This window comes from Gopherus evgoodei, chromosome 19 (genome assembly GCF_007399415.2).
Source record: "Gopherus evgoodei ecotype Sinaloan lineage chromosome 19, rGopEvg1_v1.p, whole genome shotgun sequence".
NCBI classification, from domain to species: Eukaryota; Metazoa; Chordata; order Testudines; family Testudinidae; genus Gopherus; species Gopherus evgoodei.
In genome coordinates, this window is record NC_044340.1 from 11,796,588 (window position 1) to 11,812,926 (window position 16,339).

Consider the following 16,339-nt stretch of genomic DNA (forward strand, 5'->3'; position numbering starts at 1 on the left):
ATGTTCTCAACAAAGAACAGATTTGCAAGGCAAATCTGAGTTTCAAAGAGTTAGGCTTAAATTTTTCAAAACAAATCTGCAGGGCTGGCTGGAATGCCATACGATGCCTGCGCTCTGATGAGGTCAGGAGGACCCCACCCCCAACTTTTACAGAGCAGTTTAGTCCGTTCTTCTCTTTTCTCAGAGGGGAACAACTAGCCCTTTGCAGAAAAAACTGTTACATCAGGCCACTCAGGTGCAATCATGGGAGATTACACATTTGCTTAACAAAATAAAGTGAAGGATGAAGTTCTGCTTGGCTCCTCCTCCCCCAGTTTTAAAAGGAAGTCTAAGGTATAGTCATATTTAAATACTACTACTACTATTAAAGTCATAATCAAACTTTTCCTGCTTCAGTCAGTTGGTTCTGTACTTACACGGCTGACACTCGTATATATCTGCAGTACAACTTCACTGTCAATTTGCAGAAATAGTAGCAGTGCACCTGCACTCCCATCACCCACATATTGCTGCCCACGTCCTCAATCACCACACCTAGCTGCAATAGGAAAAGTTGCCAAATTTTTTTTTACATGACAACTGAGATTATGTGGAAATGGAGCTGAAGGATTGTGATGAGGAGCATTCTTACACAGAAAAATTCTACACAGCAGGAAAACCAAACTTCGCAAAAGGTGCAAAAAATATATATGGATTTGATGTTATGATCTTGTAGTATTTACATTCTTGACAAAGCAGGAGTGCTCTGTAGAGCCAGATGAAAAACATTCCTGCTGTCAGTGGTGCCTCACTGTTCCCAAGAAACTTTGTTGCCTGGGATTTCCAGGAAAACCAATAAAAAGGTGCTATTTCCATGGGGGATGGCCATAATTTTACTGATGAAACAGCAAAAATTTCTTACTAGGACAGGTTTACAGAAAAGGAATTTGGCCCAGGAATTTTTCTGCCATGTTAATTAAAAAGCTGGTGTTTGCAGCGGACCAAGAAAAAGGCAAAGTGTTTTCAATGGGGTGGAAACGGGAGAACGGTTGGCATCCTTTGGCACGGCTCAACCATCCCAGGCTGCCAAGGTGAAGAGACCCCCTCCCGTGTAGGCCATCGAAGCCAGATGGTTATGAAAGTAGTTTCCAGAATGAAAGGAGAGGCCATTTGCTGTAGCATAGGCAACATTTGCTATAGTTGAAGGGAGCTAGTATTTTCTCCCTTCTTGCCCGGCACCTCCCCCTTCCCCAAATATCAACCATAATAGTAGCTAAGGTCAAAGAGACGGGGAGGAGGCAGCTGTAAAGGTTAACTAATAGTTTGAAAAAGCAGAGATGCTTCCACGAAGCTCACTGGTTGGATTTCCCTTTCCAGGGTCCTATATGGCTCACAGAGCTGAAAGAGATGGAGGGCAGAAGCTTCAGGTCTCTAATGGTTGAAGGCCATGGAAAGCAGGGTGCTCTCTGCTCAAAGTATCTGCAAAAGAAACAGACCTGTAGAAGACTGACCAAGCAAGCTGGCATATTCTGCCAATCATCTCTGCACCTAAGTCCCCTAGGGCTACGTAAGTCAGGACAGTGAGAGGGTCTTGGAGACAGTCATCCCAAGAGACCCAAGATACTGCCCTGTTAATATGAAGAGCTACCATGATTAACCCAGAAAGTGCTCAAAAAGTCAACATCCTGCTCCTTGCTTTGTAACCGTCCATGCAAAAGAAAGAAGGGTCTTTGCAAGCGAAGTGAAGTTTGCCCTGTACAGAGAGTCAGGAGAAGGCCTATGCACCTCATCAAAATAGAGCTTCAAGGAGACTTAAATGGTGCGTAGATATTGTGCTACACCTCTGCACAGGGACCAATTTCACCCATACATAGCAAGCAGTAGTTAACAGCCTACCTCTGTGCAGTGCCACCAACAGGAGGGCGTCCAGAGTCTTGACACATTAGCATACGTGGGTACATACACGTGGGTACACACCCACAGATTGGGAACCTTGCAGACCAAGGTTCCTGGAAGATTTTGAGGCAGTATCTACTGCTTCCTTCCCCACTGACAAAGTCTTTCTAAAAAACAGCTGTCCTGTTGGACTGGGGCTAGAAATTAGTTTGTTTTTTTCTCCGGCACTAATATGGGCTCAGTTTTCACACCTTGTGTGGAAGTGACATGAAATCCAATCCAGGCCTAGTTAAGTCTGGGGCAACCCTTTAAAAACACAGTAACCAAAGAAATACCCATTCAGTCCACAGACAGAGTTGGTTTCTCACCTAGCCAGAGCCACCAACTGTAAACTTGCCAAAATGCCCCAATCTGCACTCGAGATTCGGATTGTACTCAGGGTATCCTCCTCTCCCTTGTGAGCAAATTTGTCTCATTTTGGATGGCATTTTTTAAGTTGGAGAAAAACCACTGTTTATCACAGAGTTCTCTCTGATGTAGTTTGAACCTCATCAGGATTTTGAGGTTTGACAGTGTTCAGTAATTTTTATTGTTGTTTCTGAACATCTGATGAGACTGGAAACAAAAACCGTAACAAAACAAATCGTCTTGGGATATTTCTAAATTTCACCAAAACAGCTTGACTCACTGATATTGCTTGATCTAAACTGTTCATTTTTACAAAGTATCTGAAACCCTTGGATGCTTCTCTAAACCACTGAGCCCTTTGAGGTTCAACCATTAGCAAGAATAATAGTCAAAGCATGTGTTAAACATAGCAAGACTGGTGAAAATGTTGTGGCCATCCCACTTGAAAAAAAATCAACCTTGGGAAGTATACAAGTGAAAATCCTGTGCCTTGGAGATTCTGTGCAAAGAAGTACCTAGGTCCTCCCACAATTCACCTGAGACCTTCTACATCCTGAATTCACTTAAAGCAATAACACCCATGTGAAATACTTTAAGTGTAATTGTTTTATTCCCAGGCAGGCTACGATCTTAGCACTCCAGCACAAGGGAAGAAATACATGAAGACCTGGATGCACTGTTTGATCTTGCCACTTAGAAAGTGCCAAAATATAGGAATATAATAATACTTCACATTTATATAGCACTTTTGATCTGTAGACTTCTAGGTGCTTTACAAAGGAGCTTAAGTATCATTATCTCCATTTTACAGTTGAGGAACCTGAGGTACAGAGTGGTTAAGTGACTTGCCCAAGGCCACATGAGTCAGTAGCAGAACCAGGAATAGAACCCAGGGATCCTGCCTCCTAGCCTCACATTCCATTCACTACACCAGAGTTGCCCCTCGTATACAGACCAATGCAATCCAGAGAGAAACTGATGGACACATGAATCAGTCAAACTAATCTGAGTAGAAAACACACTCTGGTGAAGAACTGGAATGGCATTGGTAAAAGGAGGAGACTGTAACTCCTCAGACTGAATCCTGGGAGTGTTAAAACCCAATGCATCTATCACATTCATTCTAAAACTGGGGTGAAGGTGGAAAACGGGAGGGGACATATCAGCGACGTATTTAGAATGGATGCAAGGTGAAAGAATTTGTTTCTATTGCTTGCAGCTAGAAGCAATTATTCAGCTCCGGGGACCAAAAGTTACCTTCCAAAAGCTCGCCCTCAGGCGTTGTTGTGTATGCCCTGTTTACATTAATCAGTGGGGCAATGGACTGGAAGATGCAGACTGAAGTTCACACTTTTTTGTGGGGGGGTACACCAGTTGAACCATTTCCATTCACACTCTACACAGGAAAAAGAAACCTGTTCTCTCTCCTCACTTTGCAGCAAAGGTTAAAAAATGCAAACACTCCTATAGTGAGATCTTGTATTCTAAGACTTCATTAATTTTACAAAGTGAAGTACAGAACATTACTAATAATAAATTGGCAATCTAACCCCCCTCCTCAAAGTTGACAAAGTCTTGTTTGAGATGGAAGATCCTTCGATTTAAATTCCACCTTCCACCCCGATCTTTGCAGGTTTGCAAAGAGATGTTACCATAAATTAACAAGGTTTTGAGAGTGTGCATGTACGGAACCTTGCACGATTCCACACATCTACTTATTTTGGAGTTTGAGGGAGGCAGGGGCTGGACAGAAGTAAAAGATCATTTGTGTTTTTGTTACCCATCATCCTCAGGCAAAAAGGTGGAGAGGCAATGAGATTTTGCACTGGTAAAGTTTTCTGGGATTATTTTAGAATAATGCATTACAAAATTATCAGATTAACTGGGTCATCAGTTCCAATCTGGATTCTTCTGTGTCACTTATTTGTTTTCTGCAGAATCCAAATGATTCCTGTGAATTCAGGCCATTTGCTTACTTCCATGTTCCTACCTAAATACACACTGTATAAATATACATTGTAATCTGCACATTTTTTTTAATCTATAGATACTTTTGGAAACCAGGATGTAAAATCTCATCCCTCTTCTAGCACTCATAAAACTGAAGCCATAGCAGAGGGGGGGGGATTCGAAGGACAATAGATTCTTATGACAACACTGAGTTTGAATCCTTCTCACTCTGAGCCCTGCAAACCCCAATCTCACCTTTTCCTGTTCCAAATGGCAGGGGAGGGTGAGGCGAGGGTATTTTCCCCTCCATCTCTAATCTGGGATATTCCTCCCTGCCACCCCCCACCGCCCTCATGGTCTGCACTAAATGGAAGGTGTCCTATGAAGGGGAGAGCCTCTCCCAGTGGTCAAAGACTGGATGCTGGGTTCCCTGGATGTGATACCAAACATTCAGTTTGTTGGTATGAGAACCCAGGCTGAAGCTCACACCCCATCTCTCCCCACATGTGTCTGTAGCTCATGAGATCTCCTCTCCCTCCTCCCCCCTCTCTTTGAACCTTCTCTGGCTGGCGCTATGCTAAAGTAAGGTGGCATGCCCGCCAGAATCATCGTGGTCCACGCTGTTGAGAATAGCTGTCTGGTCCTCAGGGAGCTGCCTGTGGCAAAGGTCATCCTTCAACGCAGAGAGGCGAGCGAAGGGATCCTGACGAGAGTGTCTCTTTTTCTTGCGGAGGGAGACTGCTTCGTCAGGCCACAGTACCTGAGAATTGGGAAGTTGCTGAACCTGGGAGGCAGAACCATCTGAAGAGGAAGAGGGAAGGAGAAAGACAAGAGGATTAGTGATCTATAAAAATGCCATGAGCCGACATGGTGCTTTACAGAGTGTGTAAAACAAATGCCTGGACCCGGCCCTGAGAAGCTCACAGTCTAAATCAGGATAACGTACCAACCTCGGTGGTTTGGCTGGGGAGAAGGTTAACATAGGACGCTCAGCTGACGGAGGAGGGTTTTTGAAGGGATTTAATGAAGACTAGGAAGAGGAAGGTTGTTCTAAGTGTAGGGGACAGTGCAAGGGAAGGCACATAGCTTAGCGGGGGGGTAGGAGACAAAGGGAAGATTCAGGACAGAGGACCTGAGGAAAAGATAGGGGGCAGGAGGAAATGACAGCAGAGATGTAGGTGGAGAGATGTAGGAGGATCTTGAAATTAAATAGACAGAGCCACTAAAGGCATTGGAAGAAGGGTCATTCCAGGGCTCTCCAGATAATTTCAGGACTACAAAGGGAAGTTATCCCCTTCCTCTTCTGGGCTAAGATCTGGACTAACATCCCAAGGAAAAAAAAACGAACAGGAAATGGGGCCTTCCATTTTACAGCTGAAAGGAGCAGGGAAGCCCCTGTTGGCCTCATGGAAAAAGAGCCTGCTTCCTTCGTAAGGAATTGTTGAGCTAGAGAATAAAACATAAGTTTTATAGTAGCTCAACAGAGACCTTCAGACCACAGGCCTGAATCAATTCCCATTAGAGTCAGAGACTTTAATGAGTGTTGGATCAGGCTTCAAACAGAGGATGGACAGGGAGACTAGTGGGGAGTCTTGTGATCCTCACACTCACTGGATTGTTTTCTGGATTTTGAGGAGCCCTTGGATGACTTTTTGGGCTTCTTTATCCGCTGGTATTTCAGAGCTTCGAGCCTCTCAGGTGCAGCAGCGTTCCCGGATGGAGATGGACGTTCTCTAGAAAGGAAAAGCAGACACGTGCCATCAGTGGCCCCCTGTCACACTCCGGCCAGAAGAGTTCTTGGGTGGGGAGGGACCGGTCATCCTCTGCCACGGGAAGGAAAATGTGAGGAATCCTGGGCCGATGGAATAAGGTCAGCCGGCTGCACTGGAGCTAAATACGATGCTGGTGGAAACATGACACCATCTACTCACTGCCTTAGGGACAGCTGTAGTTTCCCCCACACACACACACATACATACTTCCTGTCCACTGTTTCCCTCTCTCTCATATCATGGATGAATGTAGGTCAGGCAGAAACAGGCAAAGTTTATAGAGAGGTGTTAGGCTCCAGCCCTGGTTGTTCCTGTGGACAGAATCAAATGCCTGCTGATGGCTAAGCTGTGGAGGAATTGAAAGAGCCACACTAAGACAACTGGTACCGAGGCTCATGTCTTAAAAATGCATTTGTTTCTGTAATTTCAAAACCATTAAAGTAGGTAGAAAGGGGCAGATCCCATGTCCGACAAGGCACTTCTGGGAACCCGCGTCAAGCCCCTTTAAAGGAAGGGAAAGCAAAAGGCGTATGGAAACAGGACAGCGGCACCCATGTTACCGTTATGCGCATCGCCAGCTATGGCAACAGTGGCCCAGACAGACAGAACGCAAGCGGTGACCCTTCCCTTCCCCAACCCCACAGCAAAAACAGGACCAAACGGCAAACAGAAACAAGAAGAGTTTACAAGCCAGCATTGCTGGGGCTGGCAAGTTGGTACCCCCTTCCAGGATCACGGCTCTGAGCCACAAAACACAGTAAAATAAGAGTTGATGATAGGTTCTGTTTAATCTTTTGACGCCAGGCTTCGGATTTTCTTCCCCAGTAGGATAAGACAAACCAGAACTTTGAAATTAAAGTACTTCCAAGAGATTATCGGGGGGCGGGGGGGGAGGGGAGTTTCCCCAGCCTATTTCACTGATTTATTGTATGGCTGGTTTATTCTTCCACCAAAGCCTGTTACAAGGTAAATATTTTCTCTAGAATTTGGTGCATGGGAAACGGGCTCTTTGCCTAAGGTTTATTTTGTGTGCACTTCTTTCTAGTCTGCTAGTCCTTCCCTGACTAGAAATTGGAAGACAGGACACTGGGGCCAGGTGAGTATAGGAAAACCCTTCCCTCTGGACGAAGTCTGTCCAACTATATGTTTTCCAGTTTTCACCAAGTCTTTATTGACTTTCCCCTGCCAGTTCTAGATTGAGGCACCTCTCCGCCGAAACTGAAAGTTTGCTATCCATCAAAGAAAGAGTCTGAGTCTTGACAGTTCGGGCCAGACTACAGACAAGGGCTGTACTGGAGCCTTCACACAGCTCAGTTGTGACCTGCAGTTCTCTCCAGCCTTGGAGCCCCTTGTTCTAGCAGAGTGCCACAGTCCTGACTAGCAGGCAGAGTGCCAAAGAGTGTGAGGGGGGGAGTGCTGAGATATGAGCACGTGCCCATAAGTGAGTAGGCCAGGTCCACAAAGTAGTTTTCACTGTGAGATCAAGCCAATACTTAAACCAAGCTCTTCTGAGATTTAATCCATCGAGCCTCCAATACATTCACAACTTTTGAAGTAGGAGGAGACATTCTTTGGTACCATTACTGACTCACCACTGATCAAACTGTCTCAAAATACTGTACTTGCAAAGAGAGGGGTAGCTCGTAACATTTCCTGAATTCCCAGGCTCTCCTCGTCCTGGTAGTGTTATCAAATGTCAGCCTATCCCCCCATTTCCTGCTATAAGCCAGGTAAATGCTACGGTCAGACAAAAAAGTCTGTTGTTCTGCATCTCCCAAGGATGCACAAAGGTTGACCACACTTCACAGAAAGTTCTGAGAGGAAGAGGAAAATAAAGGCAACAACTCTTTCCTGAGTGGCAGTTTCAAAGAGTTAGCACCAGCAAGGAATACTGCAATTAGACCTTCCGCACATCAACTGGAGGGTTCAAAGAAAGAGAGTTTGGGCAATGGGAGCAAGAATGGGGTGTCTACGTGTCAGATCATGTACACTTCAGTAACACTCCCCTTAAAGGGTTAATCTGAACCCAAATAGCAGCTGGTCTTCTGTTCATACTTCACTGCATTTGAGATTAACCAACAGTAGTCCAGCACTCTGGGATTCTCATTTGCTCCCATCAACTCCCCTGTGCTCATTGTCAAGGCAGCAGAAGAAACTGAGATGAAACCGATAAGCGTGGAGTTGATGGAAGATGACATGTTCAGAGAGGCAAAACTCACTTTTACATGCCTGCTGCATGGCAACCTATGGTGAAAAAGTGGGGGAATTCTAGTTTTCCCATACAAAGAGATGGAGAGAGCAAACAGGGCAGGCTGGAGCGCCAGAAGCAAAACAAGATTTGGACAAAGACAATGATTACCTTGGCCAGTATATTTCCCACAGATAAATGTGCCATCAATGGAGAAAATATGCAAGGACCTAAAGCCAGTCCGGTTTGCCTGACAGTCTGTGGGGAATCTACACTGCTAATGGCCCTAAACCGAAGACACTCTCTTTCACTCAGATGCCAGTGTGAACTCTCCTCTACTGGCCATCTGGAGCCTCCCAGAGATAAATCCAATACACAGAAGATTCTTCCTGTCCAATGTGGAGCATTAATCAAGAAACCAGCCTCTGATCCAACAGCAGGTCAGGAAGAGGAGGATTTTCCTTTCCTTTCAATGCTCACAAAGAGAAAAGTAAACTACAAAACACACACTCAGTTAAGTTAAGGCTTAGGTCTTAACCCTGAATTTAAGACGCCTGAAATTGCATGTGTCCTTGGAAAGCACAAGAACTTGCAAGATACATGAAACCCTATCCCGCGTTGCAATCAGATCAGGTCTGGGGAGGACTGAAAGAAGCGGGGGTTGGAGTAGATACTTGGATTCTATTCTCTGCTCAGTCACTGAAAGAGCTTGGCCAAGTAACTTATCCTTCAATGTGTCTCCATTTCCTCATCTGCAAAATAAAGATAATGCCTACTGCACAGGGGGTTTTGTGAGGCTTAAAAATATTGCAACATGCCCTGATACAAGACATCACAGAGGAGTTAAGTATCTGTGGGCCGAACTCAGGGCATTCCATCCATTTAGCTGTGAAAATCTGGATGTGGAAATTATTCTTTATTCTCATCCTGTTCAGCTGGTGGCATCTCATTGTAGTCAACATTTGTTAAAGGAGGGAAATCTGAGTGTTTCATATATACAGAACCGGGCGTCCCATTACTCAATGCCACGTCCCTCATTGCATTTTGGGGGTAAGGCCACAGGGGCATGGTGAGAGACTTTAGGCTGGGACAAGACAAGCTGACGTGGCAAGTGGCTTTTGTAGCAGAAGGTGCTTAGCTAGAATACTGCAGGCTGATGACTTCCAAGGTTTTTAAAGACACTGATATGACTGGCAAAGTTTCTTGATTTTGCTAACAGCACTGAGAAGCGTATGGAACGTAATGAGTAATTTGATTGAGCAGCTGGGAAACAGCAAATGCAACTGACGCTGTAAGGTTCAGGATATAAAACAGCTTCAATTAAATATTCACCGCTCAAGCACCGACGACCAGATTTGACTAACGTGCAAAGAGACAGATCCTCAAGACCATGTCTGATGGAACAGCTGAAACTCCCCACAAAGCAGGCAGCATTAACTTCAGCAGAGGACACAACACCTTTTTTAGACAAGCTACAATTCCCTCCTGTTGGAGGGAATTGAGACTTTCACCCTCCTAAGATGGGCTAGATTTAGGATGTGTAAGAGTGATGGGGCTACAGTAAAATTCCTCTCAGGAAGCCAACGTTTGCCTCCAATGGTGAATACAGGGTTATAGCTTAATTTTAGAAGCTGGCGTCCCCATAACATCTCGCTATTTGGTGTACTTTGATGAGCTACACATTATTTTGTGCCGCTGAACAACAACTGGTACAGGCAATGCTAATGGTTGCCCTCCTCTGCACCCAGCTTACACACACATTACTCCATGCCTGATTACACTGAGTTTTCAGTTTTAGGTCAATGGGATACAAGCAAGTGCATGGCTGCTATCTGCACGCAGCTACTGAGTGAACTTCTCCAAATGGTTCTGACAATGCAACTCAACCCTGACCAAGAGTGACCCATTATTCCAGTCCTGGTCTTCCACCACAAGGTGAAACAGCTTCTGCTCTTTAAATCCTGAGCCGAGAAGCAGTTCTAACCTGCAGCACCTGTTCCACTGCTGGTCCCCACTGCCACACAACTATATCGATACCGCTCAGCGTTGAGCTGTAGCAGCCTCTGCCACATGCCTCTTCTAAGAAGGTATTAGCAATTGTGACATTTATGATGCTAGAAAAATGCCCACTAGAGATTAGGATGAAACTCCATCAAACTCATTTCCATTTGTTCTCTAAAATAGGACTTCCCAATCCCCCATTTCCAGCCACACAGAGCCAGTGCACTAAACCCATGTTTCACCATAAATAGAGTTTGATCTCAGGTGTCATAGATGTAAAGAGTGGACAATGGCAGAGGAAAGGACAGGTACTAGCCAACAGATTTATAGCCTCTCCACCACCCTTTCTTTCTGCAGTCAACTCCATCTCTTCTGTTGTGATTGTTCCTAAGACCAGCAAAAGACCTCTCACTCCTCCTGCCCGTTCCGTAGTGTTTGGGGCAGAAGCCTATGCACAAAACCCATCCAGAATACACCACATGTGATGCAGAGGAACCTGTCCCTGCATTCATTCACTCTGGACCGCTGAGTCATAATAGGGCAGGGTAGCTTTAAAAACGTAGCAGGTATTTTCTACAAGGTTCTGAAGTGAACTCAGATCCCAGACTCTACAAAGCATCAGGTTGGGGCAGAAGAACTAATGGAGAAGTTCTGTCTTCAATTTACCCACACTTCCAGATAAGCACGAGTCAGAACCATATGGACAGAAAGTTACTGAAGGCGCCTCACAGTTATTGAGGGAGTGCACAAAGCACAATATCTAGAAGAGAAGAGCAAGTTACAAAGCTTGCATGCCTCACCACTCCTCCTTAGCGGAGCTGAAACAAGAGTCTCCGGTATCCATAGCAAGAAGGGCTTTATCCCTAGGTTAAAAGAGCAGCTCCACTAGTCCAACCCAGCAAAAAATCTCTGCTGTTCTTTAAATGCCTTTGTATGTAGGAGGTTAGAAGAGTGGCAGATGAAGCCTAGGGAAGAACTGCAACCTATCTCCATCAGAATGGGAAGCCAAGTCACAAAAGGAGGCAGGAAGATCCCAGGGTGCAATATAACAGTTTCCCCTCACCACACACGTCTTCCCTGACTCTCTTCCCTTGAACAAATGGGCAGAGAACTTTAGCAATGGCTTGACAACTAAAGGTCTGGTCTGAAACCATCTAGACAGCCTATATCCCACAGGTTCAAATCCTGGCCAGGTTTACTCCATCCCACACCCTTATAAACTCCATTGATCAATATGGGGTTCTTTCATGCAAGTAAATATTACAAGCTAAGATCGGTTGTGTGCTGCATGGACGCTAAAGATCCCATGAGACTTTTCTTAGGAGTAGGAGTTTCCTCTTCCTCTCCAGTCTTGTGCGGGATTGACTTCTGCCTCCACCCTAGAGGATGCTGTGGGTGTATCACTTGGGATCAGCTTAGGATCCTTCAAAATCAAAAGCTGCTGGAGAACACTTAAGTCACACTCCCTTTCCAGAGAGCTGCTGCCAAGCTACGACCACCACAATGAGATAAAAAGGAGTTGACAACAGCAGGGAGCACACTGAAAAATGGCATCCCGTCTACAGGTCTGCAGAAAGCACAACTCATCTATACAACGGACTTCACCATGCTGACAGGAGAGGAATAAGGAAGAAAGAGAAGAAAAGAAGGGTGGGAGAGGAGAGGACAGGAAGAAGAAAAAAGATCACAGAGGGGAAAAAAGATGATAAATGAAATCAGGAGTGAGAAAATAAAGAGAAAAATAAAATAAAATAAAATAAACAAAAAAAATCACTCGGACAAGAGGACTCAACTTCTCCAAGCGAGATTGGGTGTGAAACGCATGCAGAGGATCAGCACATGGACAGTCTTTAAAGGGGAACCTACTTGTTTCAAACTGAACCAGAGGAGTCATTGTCCTCCCCCCACTGGGGGTGGGGCAGCTTCCTCACCCATGGAATGGACATGGTTTTGCCACCTGCACCTAGGAGGCATCAGAGGCTTTGAGTACCAGGTACTGACTGTGCTGTCCAAAGGGAAGAGTGGAGCTGGGGTTGCCAGCACACAACAGCCTAGGATGCAGAGGTAGCACAGGCGCTCGCCTGCCTTCCCTGTGGTTTTTGGGTTTCCTACTGCAGTGAGATGACAGAACCAACTCTTCCCAGTTAAGAGACGTTCACGGCACATTGAATTCAATTAAAAGAAAAGGGAAAGTTACTAGTGCTAATTTGATCATGGTATAAATTACCCACACCCTTAAATAAAACTCGCCTGCCCTTCACACAGCAAGAGATATTGCAAAAGCCTTCCCACTCCAGCCATGCCAGGGGAATATAAACCAACACTGCATGCAGAGAGTCACTTGTATGCCTCTATTTGCCCACAACTGCCTGTCCTATCCAGCCTGATCTGCATGCATCCCCACAGCAGAGATCCCATTCATACTGCTAGCAGTGCCCAGCTGCTGATGGGTAAGTCACCACAGAGCTCAAACCATATCTTCCCCCCCCCACCCGGCTTTTATTACTGCAGCATAAAACCTGGCTGGTCTGGTATAAAATTCCCGTGCCCCTGATCCACTGACAATTTTACAACCCTAAATCATAAAGAAATTACTTGGCTGTGCTGTTTATGGGATTCCTTTCTTATTAGCGTGCAGGATTTATTATCCCTCTACCTTCCCCATTCAAGATAATGGCTCACTCCCTCCTCTAGCTGAAGGAGAACCTGACAGTGAACCCAGGTTCGACTACAATGTATTCTGCGCCCAAGTCCCAGAGTAAGATGCATTTCAGTCCCTAGTCATTGGGCCTTTGCTGACGGACATTTTTGTGGCTTGGCTGCTGTTGAGGTCTTTTCTAGGCATGCATGAACATCTCGGCCTGAAATCGGCGTGAGAAGAGGATTGAAAAGGTTTCAGGTCTGCCACGGGTACCTGGAGTGCAGTGTGAGGTCTGGGACAGAAAGTTTCCAGGGCTAAAAAGAACACCCTGAAAGGAGGACCTCTCTCTCGGTGGTTATGAAGCTCTCTGGAAAGGACTGAAACCATCTGGTTGGCAGATATGAGGGTAATGCTCCAGAAGGAGATAGCAGTAAAGATGCCACTGCTCCCTCTATCAGTTGCACACTCTGCACTCTCTCCCAACCCAGATGGGTCTCAGTGCGACAGACCCACCAGTCCGACACCTCATTCTCTCCCCTGGTTGAATGTCCAAGTCTATTGCCCTCCCACTCCCCACAACACAACCTCCAGACATCCCCATCTGTCTCCCTGATCACAATTCTCAGAGAGAGCTAGGAGGATTGTATCCCTTTGGGTATTACTTCCAGCTTTTGCTAAGCTGTAACACTACACCCAGCAGGTCTCTTATCCAGTCACACGGGCACATGCTTGGGCTAGACACTAGATCTTTCACTTTGATAAGCAGCACAGGCACAGCAGCTGTGAATTTCTGGGAATTTGCTCCTCTATGGGTGCATTCAGGCTCTCAGATAGTGGAAATAAAAGTAGGCCTGGGACACTACATCCCTGGCAGCCAATGCAGTTGGTATTGGCCTGCGTGTCACTTCAGGTGACCTTCACTTCTGATCTTCAGAGCTAGTACTTGGTAACATCTAGCTTAGAGCACAAAAGGACTCAGTGAAAGGAAGAGGAGGAAGCTCAACCACTACAAAGGAGTCTGGAAACAAGTTCCTTTTTCTCTCTTCCATTTCTGTTCCAGGACCTCGCTGAATCTGTGAAACTGCCCCCAGAAAGTCTCCATGAGGTGTTTTCCTGGAAACATCTTGCAAGATTTGCTTAATTCACTGTAATCATAGTTGGGTTTGAAGCCAACATGCAAGATTTCATTGAGAAAATTTCAGAGAGAGGCGAGGCTTCTATTGTAATTGAATTACTACAGTTCAAAACAAAAAGATTTAACACTGATGAGCTGAAGATATGCAGCGTACCACTGAAAACTGCAAAAGGAAAAAAAAACACAGAACTTCTCCAGTTTAATACAATTTAGAAATCTTGGGAATGGAAGGGAGGGGGGAACCCTCGGCCGTTAAAATCGGAGAAGTATTTTGAAATTGGGTTCTCTTTACTGAATTCATGGAATGAGATCGTGGTCCTAAATAACTGTTTGCTAGGTGCTGTCAAACTGAAAGCTACTATTAGGTGTTGCTGAACACATGCCCGTTTCATATTGTTAGTCTCTTATTTGTATCCATGTGATATCTTAAAGATTTAATTGTCTACTAACACTGAACATTTATATAACACTTTCACAGACCATTTCTCACCACTCATCTGGGTAGGTATTACTATCCCCACTGCCAGAGGAGGAAAGTGGAAGCATAGATGGGTGAAGTGACTTGCCCAAGGTCATGTGAGTCAGTGGCAGAGCTGCTATTAGAACCTACATGTTCCTGGCTCCCAAACCTGTTCAATCCACCAGACCATGCATCTCCCTACAGAATACAGAACGAGGAGCTGTCTCCCCTCCTCACCAGGCTTTAGGATGACCAAATAGCAAGTGTGAATAATTGAGACACGAGGTGGAGGGTAACAGGAGCCTATATAAGAAAAAGCCCCCAAAAATCGGTACTGTCCTTATAAAATCGGGACATCTGGTCACGCTACCAGGCTTGTTCCCACAAAAGTAACAGCCATACCAAGTCTTTCTACTTGTATCCTGACTGTGGATAGGCCTCTCTGAACCCGTGAGAGCACTGAGGCACTGCTGAGTGGGAAAACCCAAAAGCCACAGACAACATGTGTGCAAAGGTTTTGTCCCAGTATTTTACAATTCCTTATTCCCCTTTAAAGGAAGAGATGGGATTGGAAAAGCCCCTTCCATGCCCCGCTCCCCACCACCCTCCAACAGCCCCACGCCATCCTTTCGGACATGGATCACCCTTACCTATTGAGCTGAGGAGAAGCTTGTCTCGACAACACTGCCCAGATAGCTGAGATTAATCAAAAACAAAGCAGTTAACATCCGCAGGAGCCGAGCTCCGCAACACATCAGCACGTCAAAAAACGCCAAAAGGAGACGTATTGGGGAAAGAAAACAAACAAAAACTCCAAACGAAACAAGGCTGGAAACAAAGGGGAGAAAGAAATAGAAAAGAAAGAAAGATCAACAAAGCGGATGAAAACACTGCATAAAAGCACAGACAGTGCTCTAACACAGGACAATTCTGTGACTTCCCTATACTTGTGAGGCCTCATCAAGGTGTCCTGGCTATATTAGATTGGTTGGAGACACACACACACACACACACATATATATATATTCACACAAAGATGATATAATATATATATATATATTTTAAAGCCACAAGAGAATTGATTTGAGGTTGATTTTGTTACTACGGAGCCCCCTTCAGTATAAGCACCCCTCTCTGACCCATTCACCCAGTCTCCAGAAACCAGCAATCAACAAACGTGCTGAATGGGCTAATTGGGTTTCTAAGGATTTAAAGCTTCCAGGTACCAGAGAGAAGTAGTGAAATGCAAGGGGCACCGCAGGGTGAAAAGCCAGGCTCCCGCCCCCAAACCTTGCTCTTTTCCCGATGTGACACTAACCTCCTATACCTCAGCCAATGCTGGTTACACGTTTGGACATCTCCCTTCCTCCTTGCCTGCCCCAGCTCCTCTCTCCACTGAGTTTAATTGCACTGAGCTTAATAGTTTACTTCAAGCCATTGATTCCCGAGCTCCACGAGTTGAGGGATCAAGAGGTTAAACTCCACTACTTGAAAAATAGAATTTAAAACAAAAGACAAAAGGGATGGAAGGAAAACATCTACAGGATCTAAGGTGCTGCGAAAGAGACGAGGGAAAGAAGAAAAAGAGGCAGAGACGGAGTGAAAGAGAAGAAAAACAGGAAGACGCTTTGCCTGGTGCAACCCTGGTACCTGGAAAACCAGCCGCTGGAGTTTAGTGCAGCAGCCTCGCTCTTGGGTGCAGAAAATACCAGCAGCTTCCCGATTTCCATTCGGGTGAATTTCTTCTCCTGACATGCTGTTCATGGGACTAAGTCCTTGCACCCTCTCCCCGCCCAAGTCTTGGGGCTGCAGCATCGCTTTTGGAGATGGAGCGGCAAGGTGACTTTTGTGGTCATCTCTGTGGGTCATTATGGTCACTAGACTTTGTGGGGAAGGGCAGAAAGAAGCC

General features: G+C 45.5%; 1 protein-coding gene across 6 annotated transcripts in view; it reads right to left on the bottom strand.

The window, feature by feature from the left end:
* Window positions 1-3,115: 3,115 nt before the first annotated feature.
* Window positions 3,116-16,339, bottom strand: part of IGSF9B (immunoglobulin superfamily member 9B) — a 96,554-nt gene continuing 83,330 nt past the window's right edge. For 4 of the 6 annotated variants that reach the window (XM_030538491.1, XM_030538495.1, XM_030538490.1 and 1 more), the window contains 2 exons: window positions 5,845-5,966; window positions 3,116-5,034 (listed from right to left, as the gene is read on the bottom strand). In XM_030538491.1, coding sequence (XP_030394351.1) covers window positions 4,811-5,034; window positions 5,845-5,966 — 346 coding nt within the window. In that variant the 3' untranslated portion in view covers window positions 3,116-4,810. Of the gene's footprint in view, window positions 5,035-5,844; window positions 5,967-15,080; window positions 15,127-16,339 lie in introns of those variants that run through there. The other 2 variants (XM_030538496.1, XM_030538494.1) reach the window with 1 other exon arrangement.